Raw genomic sequence first — 14,152 nt, 5'->3', positions numbered from 1 at the left:
CAAATTAGTAGGCGTCGTTAGTCAATCTTTATGTTTAAACGTGGGTTATTATGATTTACAGAAAGATTTAATTTGCTTTTGACATTTTGATAGGCAGATGGTGGCTGTTTGTTATTTTTATCGAGTTGTTTTTTGTCAGACTATTGGGATATTTAAACGAAAAAGAAAAAATCCAGGTTACCGTAGGTATATTTATCGCGGATGATGTTTTCGCCTAAAAAGTATCTTCTGTAATTGATTTGACAAAAGATAAAAAATTAGCGAATTATTTATCACGATCCGCTCGTACGGTTAATCCTGCTGCATTCTTTCCTGTCGTTCTCGAACTGTTGATATATCGCGGTATGTTGATAAAAATACACCTTGTGCAGAAGGTATGAAAAATCATGAAAATATTATTTCCACGTGGTAGATCACAGTGTACACCGTAACAAATGATTGGAGTGACGTCTACGAAATGGCGCGAGATTAGCGGAAAATCAGCCGCGATCAGAGTGAATAAATTGAATCGCGCTGATCGAATTAACGAGGCAATTTGTCACGCGACCGATGCGAGAAATTCACGCGCGAATGGCACGCGAGCTCTCCAGTCCCTTTCGCGTGTATCCTCGCTAAATTTCGCCAAGCGAACCGAACAATTGAACCATTAACCGAGAAGACGTTAGTCACTCCGGCTACTCAATCTTCCAGCTAAATCGGCCATTTTCACCCGTATTTTTGGCGCGACACTTTCGACGCCGTACAGCCTCGCAAACTTAAAAAGAACACGAGGATTTTACATGTCATTTAAATCTTGGAAAGTAGCAACTTCTTCTGGATTTCTATTTTCTTTCTTTCTTTCTTTTCAGAAAAAGGATACTTTATTTCTTTTCGGTTCTTCTACGTAGTTGTTTTTTCTGGATTTATCGAAGAACATTGATGAAAATTGAAAAGAAGGAAAGATACCGATTACGGAAGATTAAAATAATTTCTTACGATAATTTTAATAATCGCTGACAATTCTCATAGTAATTTTGCAAAATTGTTTAACGGCCGTTGTTTAAAATTAAACAAATAGATATAGTGTTTATAGATAGTCTTAAAATTTGTTAGAACATCAGACAAGTCCTTTGACACCCCCTAAAATCCTCAAGGTTTTTAGAAACTTGTTAAATTTAAAAGAAGGAAAGAAAAATGAAAAATTGCAGTTAATTTCCGATACGAAACGTAATCTCCTATCTCCGATAACCTGCGAATAATTCCCATACGGAGAATAATCGCGTCTCCATCGATTTACGATTCAAGAAAAATCGATATTCAATTTTCCGTGACAGAGCGATACGATCAAATTGCCTGGCTGGTCGTGTCAATTTTTATCAATCATCGACCAAGTTAACGAGATTACCGAACGTTTATCAAAACTTCGCGTTTATCTCGGAGGATCGATAGAAGCGGCTGGCGAACGTTTTCTTTTTTCATTTTCATGGTGTGATACGCACGGTAGCGCCGGAGGCGGTCAATTGCTCAAACATCGGTAATTATTGCACAAGCATTGCGCAACTAAACAGCCGGATCCATGGCGAGGGACGTCGCAGGGGGAGAGTAGGAGCGAAAAAAAGGCGCAAATTACAGTTACGCCGGATAATTCGCGTCCATAGCGCGCATTACGTGTCATTAACGATCGTTTCGTCTTCTTTCCTCTTTGTTCCTCTCCATTTCCGTCGGCACGCCGATCAAGATCGTTTTTCTCGAACGCGTGAAAACGTCTACGTGCCACAAACAGCAGGATAATCGTCGTGGTTGATCGATCGCTTCGAGCGTGCATGTACACCGTACACATTGTACCGATTGCTACCATGTACTTGCCGAGTGCGGCGGGAATCCCCACTGGAATTCTTTGATAAAATAATCAAAAGGGACATTTGTGGTCACGATGAGGATTTTGCAATTTTAATTGGAATGCCGCGAAACGATGCCAAAGGCTGTTGTTGCGCTCTTAATTGGAGCTAGTCTCGTATAGTACCGTTTCTAACGATCACGTCGCCGACAATCGTGATATTTTTTTCCGATATGAGATGACACGTTTCGATACTAAATTACTTAGTGTATCTTCAATGACGATAACGTTACGACAACCGATACAGGTTTTCTATTTTAAGAGATATTTCTACGAAAAAAATCAGAATTTTAGGAAACGTATGGAAATATTTGTACGTGGAAAAGTCCAAGTATGAAAATTTATTATCCGCTCACAGCAAACGAAGATCACCGCGGAATCAAATTCAACGATTTTATTGAACGTTCAGCATAAAATCTCTAAAGTGTCTTTGCTTTACATAATCGGCACGCTAAATCGTAAATCTTTGATCGATTCAATTTCAGAGGAATTCCAGAGATACGAGCGTGTGATTATGTAATATGTATAATATTGTAATATCGTGGACAAAAGGCCTAAGAGATACCTGCCGAACCATAAACCATATCGTCGGTCCTTCGATCGAATAGTTAGGTGGAAGAGGCCTGCGTGACCCTGGCCACGAGCGGTTGCGGAATACGTGCGTGGTGGAGCTAAGAGAAAAGGCAAAGTGATGCTAAGGGAGGAAGACGAATTAACAGTCAGTATTAGTTGAGAAGTCAGAGAGTTTTAGTTGAGAAATCAGAGAGCGCGAATCGCGTTTTCGAGGGAGTGTGGTCCGCGTGAGAGAGAGCGTTGGAACCGTGATGACGAGAATTGCAAATTAGCTATTTAGTTGTCTCAATTATAATACGTTGTTGTATTTAGTTCACGTTAGACAACCATCGTTTCCTGTTTAACCGACACCTGTTTAATCCATTTTAAATAAACTACTTGTAGTAAGATCCTACAATATATAATTGTGTAGATCATTCGTCGGAAAATGTTCGAAGTATGCTGTTTGGATAAAATTTTGATGAAGGGTGTAACCATGGCCAACGAACTCGGTAAAGTTGTTGGAGCTCGTGAAAGGTCGAGAATCGACAGAAAGTTCGGCGTACGAAGAAAGGCTCGCGTACAACTCGCTTGAAGATAAATTTACACGCGACTCCTTGACGCCGATGCCTGTTCACGTACCCTCGTTTCTTTTCCCTTCTGCGATCCCTCTGAAGCGTTCAGGTCGTTTTCTTTTCGCGTGGTCACAAATAGGAACCCCCAGGCTCCATCATCGTGCTCCGAGCGAAATTAATGGCGTCGGGACGCGGGCGAGCACGATTCACCGACGCCTGCTCCTGATTTACCGTGTCAAAGTTCACGGCGAACCGATGAAACAGCGCCCCCGAGGGAATCGCTTTGTCGAAATAGTTGTCGTCGAATAATTTCGACCGATAATTCACCAGTATTCTCAGTTTTTGACGAATTTCTTTTAACGTTACGATCAACAAATTTATCAAATTGTCAAATTCATTAAAATTAGTAAAAGTAGTAAATTTATTAGGAACGGACAATAGAATTTTTGCTCTTACGATTATTGAAAATTCGCAGACTTTCTCGTGGAATTAATATTAATTTTTATCGCCATAGGAAATAAGAACATCGTACTATTTTAATTAGAAATGTTATAGCGATTATTGAGATATATATTTAGATGTACGTAACTTTAGTGTTGGAAATTTTATATAAAATATGTATAAAAATTGTTAATAACGACAACAGAAATTATGAAATTTGTTTGACTTGAAATTTGAAAATGCTTTTGTGTATTTTATTAAGACGATAGTATCTAATAATTCGTATATTCCTGCGAAGCTCCGAGTTTCTTCTACAGATCGTCCTCAAAATAGAAAAGTCATTATCTCCACAGTTTCAAGGTTTCCTCTTTTTCAAAGAAGCGAAAGATCTGCCGAATGGCCGGATTCTGGAATAAAAACCAGGCTCCGAACGACTTTGATTCAAGGAAACGAGTTAAATTCGTACGCGGTTCTCAGCATTTCCGTTTAATGGACCGATCGTTCGCTTCCGGTTTGTATGACCCACTGATCGTGAGTCAACTTATACGATACTATGAAAAGAAACACTAAGGCGACGTGTTCCTCGACCACGTTCCCCAGAAACAAACAGCTTCGATACTCGTTCTTCCAGTTTATTATTAAACATTCCGCTAAATGTTTATCGTCTGCTTTACTCGCTAACTTGAAACATTAAATACATATTTTACATATTTCTTAGAAATGGTGATACATTTTCGATAACGTCGCGATCACGATAAAACGACACGTTTGATAATCGCATAAAAGTAAAAAATGAAATTCAACACGTTCTTTTACTTCTTGTGTAATTTAAAAATGTGACAAATTTCTTCAAAAATGGTAAGAAATGCTTGATACTATCGCAAATGGCGATTAAATTACGCTTTTGTCTACGTTATCGCCACGATACCGCATAATCTAAATTTAAAATTTCGATTCACGTTTCTACAGAATCCTAGTTGTTCCGTTTTCCATATTTTTCCTGGTTTATTTCTTTCCGGATTTTTACCAAGAAAGTGACAATCGTGGTTTTCGTCATCGTCGGTTCTTGACCCCTTTAAGCATTCCCACTTCACAGCTACACCGGGGCAGCTGTTCCTCGCCAATGTCAGAAGTCGAGATTTTTCCGACCTGATGGCGCCCTTTTCGCGAAGGGTTCGTCGAACCTTTGCCAACGAACAACTTTTTCTTCCAAACGTTTGATTTTCCGGTTCTTCCAGATATTTGAAACTTTCGTATCTTTGCTATAAATTTCATACTTCGATCATCGATAATTACAGTATTGTGTCATTCTTAGACTTTTCTGCGTCGAAAGTCGTTTGCAATCTTTGATACTGAACATTGTAACCGAGTGTATCGAGCATTCATAATTGCAAATAGAAAACGTTGCAGGGCTTGGAGAGATGCGAAGATTCTCGAGTTCCCAGGCAGTGGCATTCGTTTGCATACCGCGTGCACAAGTTGCCACAGAAAATTACAGACCTGGTACCCGGTGGAAGTCGCGGCTAATCATCGAGGAGAATCAACAGCCAGAATCGCTGTTGGCAAGGTGACGGTTCTACTTCGCGGCCTGTGACGCACGGCTATCAATTACGTGATCCGTAACGAGATGGAAGTATTCATGGGCGAAGTGTATTTTTTTCCGCTCTATTCGTCGTCGACCTGGTAGTTTCCATGTAAATTTTTAGAGTTAGAAATCGTAACTTTCGAACGACGAACCTGTCCTTCTCCTAGTCATCGAGGCTTCCGGCTTTTGAACATTTCCGTGTACAAACACATTATTCTGTCATTAGCTTGATGCAACGAGAACTAGGCGTACTTTGTGATTTATCTTCAATTTTAATGGAATGTCGAGAGGATAGAATTATCCGTCTGAGAATTTTTATAGGATCGAAGTTGAATATTTCGTTTTATCGATGTTCGCATATTTATTAATAATTTGTAATAATTATTGATAGAAGGAAGCGAATTAATCTAAAGCATCCTATGAAAATGTGTTAACAACTTTGTGTCAGGTTTAAAGTGATGTAACGCGACGAAATAATGACACGCTTTTAAATAAAATATAGCAGAAACGTTGGAGTCGAAACGTGCAGCGTATTTATTACCCTGTGTGCGGTAATACAGCCGAATTTATGCATCCGCCACGAAGGATTCGCGAGATGTGCCAAAACCCACGCTGACGTAGAAACCGGCCCGCGAGCCACTCAAAATCAAATATTGAAACTGTTTAAGATACTCGTTTTATTTGAATTCGCACAAAGAACAAGAACTGAATCTTGGTTCTAAAGGAATTAGCACGTTCCGTGCTTTAAAAAAGAAAGAAAAATTTGAATAAGAAAAACTTGCCCGAAAACTTGATTCGAAACGCACGCTTCAATTATACAATATCACGTTCAAATGCAAAGTACATGAACGAATCGTTTAATTAACACTTCCTTCTTGTAAAAAAACTTTCGATTAATAAAAAATCTTTTTGATGATATTAGCGAATTCTGACGATACTTTGATCATCGTATTATATGAGCAATGAAATTAAAAGAAAGAAACAATTGGCGTATTAAAAGATTGCCACAGGTGAAAAACACGATAAGTCACATTTCCTGACTTTTGCGTAGAAACAAATTTAAAATTCGATATATTGTTAAGCAATTCCACGTTGAAGATGTCTGTCCATTTGATTTTTAGATTGGATATCTGTTTTTCCTACTTTTTTGAACAGTTGGAAAATGTTAGTGGCATTAGTTATCCACGCTAATATTAATCACGTTAAATTGGCGTAACGACGTTAATAATCATGCCCTTGGCCTCTGTAAAACATTGTCAACTTATCTTCAGCTATTTTTAAAAGACATTTTTCCAACCTATCAGATTATTTTCATTTTCAATCACGGCATATTAAGATTACAAATTTCGTTTCATCTTAGAATGACATTATTATCACAAGATCAATAAACGTACATTTATCGCGCTTTTATCGTAATCTTCGTACACGATATCGCGTGCGAACGCGAAATGAATCGAAATATTATTCGATCGACGCGAGACCTTTTTTCATAGCGACATCAACAAAATTTCAATGATTCTTCTACCACCGTGCCAACTTAAATATGGTCGACACCCCTAAAAAAATAGCTTGTAATCCAAAATCTGCGACACGCAGGGATCCATGGAAACAGTTACTGGTCGTTCAAACTTGTAGTTCGAGTATATTCCAGCCTTCTTGCCCTACCACTACTCTTCTCATATCGTTTCCATCCAACAGCCTCCAATGATCGGCACTCTATCCCTTCTCATGGCTGTTTTGCATCGCGCTAGACACAGCCCTCCAAGTTCGAAGGTCACGGCGAGACTGCCGCACATCCAGATACGCCACCACTATTCGTATCTACCCGCCGAGTTGGCGCGCGCCCGGACCGCATTCCGATTGGTCGCGCGACCGAGTGGTGGGGAGACTATATACCGCGCTGCGCCGCGCGCCGCCGTCAGTACCGCGCGAACTTCATCTCGGTTGTGTTCTCACTTTGGGTTTTTGCTTCTCTACGATATTTCGTGTCTCTTACATTGCGCTGTTCTCAAAGTAGTTCATGTTTTGAATCGTATTCCCGTGTATCCAGTGGCAGAAAAGTATTTAATTCTTATGAAAGATAGGGTACTTGTTGGATACGGGCTTACGTTCTCTCTATATAAAAGTGAATTTTATTTGGATATTTCAGTTAAGAATAATGGAAAGATGAGAGAGAGAAGCACGTTGGATAAAACGCGTTTTTAGAGCTCGTTTATGTTATTCGATTATGTGAGAGAAAGAAGATAGTGATTATTCGGGGTTGTTGGTTGGTACATATGGACACACACAGACGCGTGGACTGTTCGAATGAGTGAGAGACCATCGACGCTGGCACGGAACGAGGAGTTGCGTGCCAATTGAAAGCCGAGATAACGAAAGAAATCGATCGAACGAAGGAACACGCTTTCGTGCTGCCATGACAATGGTCGTCAACAAGATCAACATGTCGTCGTACTCCGCGCCGCGACGCACTTTCTTCTCGGGCCTGCATACCAAGGTAATACGAAATTTTATCTTCTTCGGATTTGTACATGTTCGCTGTCCTCGGTATTCCGATTTACGTTGCAGAATTTTTGCAACGGAGACAGCAGATGTTAGTCCGTTAAGGTCAAACTATAGAAAATTGCAATAAAATTCGAATATCGCACCAATTTCTCTGTGGCAATACTTCACGATACAATCTTTATGCTTCTAACGTTCCACTACTGTACGACAACGATAAAGTTCGGTTCGCGTAAATTACATTTATGTCAACTCCAAACATTTTACTCAAATTTTCTATATTCTCTGACTAAGATCCACTGTATCGTCTATCACAGAAATTCACCGTATTCCGTCGTCAAAATTCGTTCACAAAAATATTTTGTCACCGATGTACACTACCACCGAAAATTGATCGTACATATTCTGTTATTATAATAATCACCAATCACGCATGCTTTTATTAATCGCTAAAGTAGAAGATCAGACACCAGTCGTTTTCGATGGTTTCGCATTTGCAGCGTCAAAGTACAGTAGAATTTTATTTACTCGAAACAAATTGTAATATTAACGCTAATCCACCGATCTAAACGTAATTACTTGAATGAAAAATCGTGAATCACCCATCTCCGGTTACACACACTGTTTGTCCTTCGAGAGATTCGCGTAAATCGAACTCTACTGTGTAGTAAACACATAAGATAAATAGTCGTTTAACCAACCCTGTACCCTAATCGCGGATTCTTGGAGAACGGTGTTCGAGCGTAGTCGGCCGTTTCTACGGTATTTCCTCGATTTAGCGATAAACGCGGTGTCCCTGATCCTCGCGATCAGTTGGTTGGCCTGCTCATTGGATTAACGGTTTTACCGGTTGGGTTGTTCGCTGGAGAAACGCCTGCCGACTTATGGTCGCGTTAAAATTGTTTTTCGTTAAAACTCATTTACCTTTCGATAACAGGATCATATACGTAATATCGTCACGTGAAATTCTGACATAGCGTACGAAACTTTTATATAGCGTACAACGATTCGGCATTCACAGTATACCATTCTCTCATTTATCGATTCTGACGTGAATCTCGTTGAAAATTAATAAGAGCAAATTCCTACGAATTTGTAGGCGAAAGCAATAAGCTTCCCAAAAATAGGCTACAGGCTATGTTTCGTATTTCGATACAACGACAATTTTGTCCACGACAAGAAACTTCGATTAGAAGAACTTATTCGAATTGGAAAAAGAAATTGAGTTTGTATAGAAGATGGTTTGGTCCGGCCGGACGTGGTCGTACGTCAGAAGCTTTCTACGGCTGGCTAGTGAAAATAGTATCGACAGCGGTATGTCGGAGGTTTGCTAGGCTTGGTTCGTGAAAACGCGTGCCGCTACGTCATAGCTTCTCTATGTTAGCGCTACGTCAAAGGTTTCTCGGAATAAGATTATGGAAACGCGCAGTAGGTTAAGATCCTTTCAGGTTCAATGTACGTAAACACGTAATAATAGGATTCTTCAGACTGTTTAGAATTCGACTTTACCAACTTCCTTTGGGATCTTTTATAGTGGAACTCCTTATGCGAGTTGGTGTTCCGATTAATTAACGATAGAACCACCAAGCTAACATTCCAACGTGATCGTCTTTATATTCACGCGAATATATAGATACTTACAATAAGCATGACGTGAGAATTTCGTAAATGAAATTCCAGTCGTGTCGTATCATATCAGAGTACCTCAGATATTCGGTAACGAAGAATATCCTCCTTCACCCGACAAAATTTACGCTTCTATTAAAAATACAAATTTCGAGAAGAGAAAAAGGAGAAAGGATACTTATCGATATCTCTGCGATCTTGTACGTACTCGTTCCTTACGTCGAATATTTCTAACGTTATTTGATACAAAGAAAAATTCGCAGAGAAGAGTCTCAAGGCTAAAACGCTTGCACCCCCGACTGACCCAGTTTCTTTACAGGAAACGTGCTATTTTATTACTTTGCTGAACTAACTTTAACATCGCTCTAAACAACGCAACGATTTGTAGTTTTTCCTATGTTATACCGGTCAGGGGAATCAAACGTTAGGAGATTCACGACTGTCTCGTAGAAATTTATGAATCCCGACGTATTCATTGGGCACGCACGACCGTGAACGTGACCGTGTTTCGTCGCGAGGTAACGTCGCGCCGTCGAAACGTGCAAACGGACACGCGCACAACAATCGTCGAGCCGATATTTTTTTCGCTGGCCGATCGCCAAAGTTATTTCAACCGACTACGTCTGGTAATCTTTTCCGGCGATTCGCGGATCCCTGATGGCTTACGTAACTTGAAACCAGACCGAGTTTGTTAAACCCAGAGCCGCTCGATCCGTTTACCCAAAAAAAGGTTCCTCTGCGTGATCTAGATCTGGTCTAGTATCATCGGTAGCTGTCATTTTCCCAGTCTGACTATTTTCCCAGTCAGACTCATTTTTTACAACGGTTCGATAACCTACCAACTTCGTATCTACGCAACGAGATATTTTTATTGTACGCAGTGGCTCGCGAAAGTATTCCAACGATCGCCAGCTAGATACGTTTAAAGCGTCTGAACATGTGCATAATGTTTCTAAGATATTAATTGCAAGCATACGTTTCGCAAAGATCATCGGAGTGTTTGAATAGTCATTCGCTGTATTAACAAGCAACGATATGTTAAATCATCTTCACAGCTAATTGCATGCTTAAGATCAGTATTCATACTGTACGCTAATTTTTCGTTAAAAGTGTATGTTTGTGATACAGAGGAAGAGCTTAAAGATCGGAACTCGACGTATCAGCGAACAAGGCCAATTTATGTCGTACCTGTAGGTTCGCTAATTTAGTAGTTTTAGATTCGCTAAATTAGGATCACCTGAGAAAACAGTCGTTAAACTCGTCACTTTTTCGAATCGAATACATTAGATAATTGCTGTTCGAGATTTGGAGTGGCTGACCGCTTATGACTCGCACAGCACTGTCTTTCTTGGGAAACTTCGAATTTTCTACTTCCTAAGTTATAAATCTTACGATACGGAGCTCATTAAGAGGCTAATAAACACCCTAAGTACCCGATAGGTCAGGTGTAAAGCCCGCAAGCCACTGAAATCCTGTGGATGGAAAATTATTATATAAGAACCAGACGAAGCTTCTTGAAACAGCAGTAACAGAATCTTACAACAGTCTTCATCAGAGCGTCAGACTCTTCGTGTTATACTACACCATCTTCTGTATCTTAACTTGCAAATACACAACCTAAACACACTACTACTCGACAGCTTTAATTTACCTCCACCTTGAGCGTTAATCTTGTTCAAGGTTGGCTATATCGAACGATCAGTTGCAATCTGACAGATCGCTACTTAATTGAGAATTCGCAACAATTGTTACGAAATACGATCGTCCACGGTGTACGTATTTAGTTAGAATTTTTCTGAATAGAAACAATGCGCGAAATGAAATATTTCTATAGCGAAAAGAAAGGTTGGAAACCGTGTTTGGTAGGACGCATTTGTAAGTTTAAAGGTAGGGAAGTTATGAAGAGATCAAAATGGCCTCGCGAAACACGTGTCCTGACAGCGTCCAATTTTTCTGACGTCGACAAGAAGCTGGCCGTTGCATTCGACGTTGTCTCGTTTTAAACACGTTGAATTTTGGTCCCGTTTAAATTTAGCAACGTTTCCCGCGTGGCAGGAAAACATTCGTACGAAATATTCTTCTCTTGCTGCTCGTTAGTCTCCCTCGTTCGCGATTCGCTTTTATCGGGAGTGTCGGATGGCTCGTTCGTGGTTTTCGCACGTGGTAATTTGTCTTTGGAGCGAGCAATCTCGCGTTAATGGGAGAAGGCTCGTTTTAAAAACGTTCCGTGAAAAATATGCGATCCCTTGCGAAAAGATTTTGGAAAAATGGTAGCGTGCGATAGTTGATAGTTTGTTAATCTCAGAAGCGCGATGGCAAAATAATTCTTATATTTATCCCGCGATTTTCGACAGCATCGTTCGTGTCTTTCCAATTACGATATCCTGTCAAGTTGAATACGATCGTAGATGAAAAATATAAAGAAAAACGAAGAAATGAAAACGGAAGATGTAGTCGGCAAATGGTCGTTTGACACGGGCATAATTTTGTTATACGCAACACGAAACGTTGCTTGTGAGTGGCGGGATCGAAAGCCGACGGTGCCGTATTAAATTGAATAACAGGGTGGCTCGTGGCACGCGACGATCGCGTTCATTAAACGGATGCTACGTGATCGTTAAAGCGGTATTAATATCAATGTCCTCCTCCCAGAGGAGGATGCCTTTGCCTTTCACATTTTCCTTTCGCCCCAAAAATTATACGAACGTAGGATAAATCAAACCACAAACCAAATTACTAATAACCAACATTCTTTTCCTTAAATAACAATTTAATCCTCGCAAAATACTGTATCGTATTTGCGTTAGCTTTTTCTGAAAATTGTTTTAAAATTATCTTAGTTCGTGAAATTTATCCTATGTGATATTAGTCGTCCCAAAATAATTTGGGAAGACTTTTAAACGCGTCTCACCGATGACCACCGCCACGATCAACGTGTCGATGAATATCTTTTCTAATTGTCGTAGGAGGAAATTATTACAAAGAGAAACACGCCGTGGCTCTTACGTTAGATACGGAATGTCTTCGGTGAAAATACAGATTTTATGCACTCTGGCGCGAAAGCAACGAGCTGAACGGGTCAATCGTTTACCGTGCGGTCCAGTCGCGAAACGAAACCGTAAGAGAGAGAGCGGCTCGTTCTCGAGGACGCGTCGTAAAGGCGCGCACGCGCGCGAGGGCATAAAAGATTCATTTTGTCGGAGAGGTGACCCTGTCGACCCAGCATCCGCTGTCTGTGGGCGGCTCGCTCTCTCTTTCTTCCTCTCTCGTCCTTCCCTCTTCTCTTTCTCTTCCTCGTTCTCCACGAGGATCCTCTCGCTCGCTTGTACCATCGGCCGGTTTTCTTTTTCCGTTCCAACGACCGTTTCTTCGTCTGCTTCTTTCGAGGTGAACACGGAAAAAGGGTGGAGGAGCCGCCTCGTTGAGACAATCAAGCAACAGGCGTTGCTCGTTAAGTGTAACTGCTACTAAATTGCCGAGAGTTAGGAGAGCAGGGATGCTCCTGAACCGTAAACCATAGCTCCCTTCGTATGAGAAACTCTCGAGCATTAGCAACTTTTGAAACTTCTTTCATCGCCGATTCTAGGTTTAGTAATACCGGTATATTATTTGTTTCATGGTGATTCGGGCATACAGCAAAGATCAAGGCTGAAATTTGCAGACAATGGTAATCTATAGTTTTGGTAATTACCCTGAGAAAAAGTTTATTAATAACAACTTCCCGTGGCTCAAGGTTTCCTTGAGGAAGTTTCGAGACATTGTGAAATCTGAGGTTGCAAAGAGATATCTTGAATAAGCTATCCCAAGAAGAAATTTGATATCAGATTTTATGAAATTCCCGACTGTTAATGATATTGTTCAAACTAAACCTGAAAAACTCCGATCTATTCCCTACACCTTCGTTAATATACCATTGTAGCGGCACGGTCAATGCACAGTCTTTAGCGAATCAGTTAGTACCGAGGGTCTTAGCGAACTTTCTCTGTATTTATCAATTATTTAAAAATGTATTCTGCGCTTCCAACATCGAGTTAACTCGTCATTTAAACCACACGACCAACAATCCTCCACATCATACACTTGAACGCCGTACATATAAACCTCACAGGCCGGAGCTATGAATGAAATTCCGAAGGAAACGAACACACGAAAGAGTCGCCACAACGACTTACGCTTCCCGTTTCCGTAATGAAGTATAGTCCGCGTAACAAGAAGCGCCAGAGGAACACGGTTGTCGGGCGCAGTTACTTCCGGTTTGGCGTTCAACGCCCGGAAGAGCACCGCCTTGCGCGTACATATAATATTCCGGCGAAGCTAACAGCAATTCGTGGAACGTCGTGTATAGTATACGTACGCGTCTCGACGCTTTCACAAAAGCGGCATGCGCGTGAAACGATGAACCGGATGCGTTTAATCTGGCCACCGAGAGACACTCTCGAGTGAGACAGAAAGAGAAAGAAACGTGGCGTAGCGGTAATTACGAGCAAACGGACGAGAGAAAGAAGCGACCGGCTCGTAGATGAATGAATCGGCAGGAATGAAAGAATTATTTACACGGTTGGTGATCCCATTAATCCACTTTGCAGCGTCTCGAAGTCTCGTGTGGAATCGTCAAACCGAGTCGTTTATCCGTGATCTAAGAATATATTGAAAACCACGTGCGATCCTTGTCGGCTATGTATATCACCAGATTGCCAACTTTTATGCATTTTTATGTATTTATGAGCGTAACTAAGTAAATGGAATTTATAGAGAACTTTGTTTCGTTTGCCAGATATTGTAACAAGCGTACTGTCTTGAATATCTTAGATATCGTTGCACGTTATACGTACCGTGTGCGCATGAGAAATTTCGAACATCTTCGCGATCGTTTGATTCTTTTAAATCGGCGATTAATTTTATATCGATCGGTTATATCGCACGCATAACACTGCGTCTCGATTTATTCTCGTCTCTGACGTTGGACGAGTGATTATGTAAATTTGAAAATATATA

The 14,152-nt window shown here is 40.7% G+C and overlaps 1 protein-coding gene across 4 annotated transcripts in view; it reads left to right on the top strand.

Moving 5' to 3' along the window:
- LOC126915956 (NAD(+) hydrolase sarm1) overlaps positions 1 to 14,152 on the top strand; it is a 137,811-nt gene that overhangs the window by 60,529 nt on the left and 63,130 nt on the right. For 2 of the 4 annotated variants that reach the window (XM_050721212.1, XM_050721214.1), the window contains exon 1: positions 6,941 to 7,526. The exons of the other annotated variants lie outside the window; for them this stretch is intronic. In XM_050721212.1, the coding sequence (XP_050577169.1) occupies positions 7,446 to 7,526 (81 nt within the window). In that variant the 5' untranslated portion in view covers positions 6,941 to 7,445. Of the gene's footprint in view, positions 1 to 6,940; positions 7,527 to 14,152 lie in introns of those variants that run through there. 4 annotated transcript variants of the gene reach the window in all.

The sequence above is a fragment of the Bombus affinis genome, chromosome 5 (assembly GCF_024516045.1).
Source record: "Bombus affinis isolate iyBomAffi1 chromosome 5, iyBomAffi1.2, whole genome shotgun sequence".
Lineage (NCBI taxonomy): Eukaryota > Metazoa > Arthropoda > Insecta > Hymenoptera > Apidae > Bombus > Bombus affinis.
This window is presented reverse-complemented; position numbering and strand designations above follow the sequence as displayed.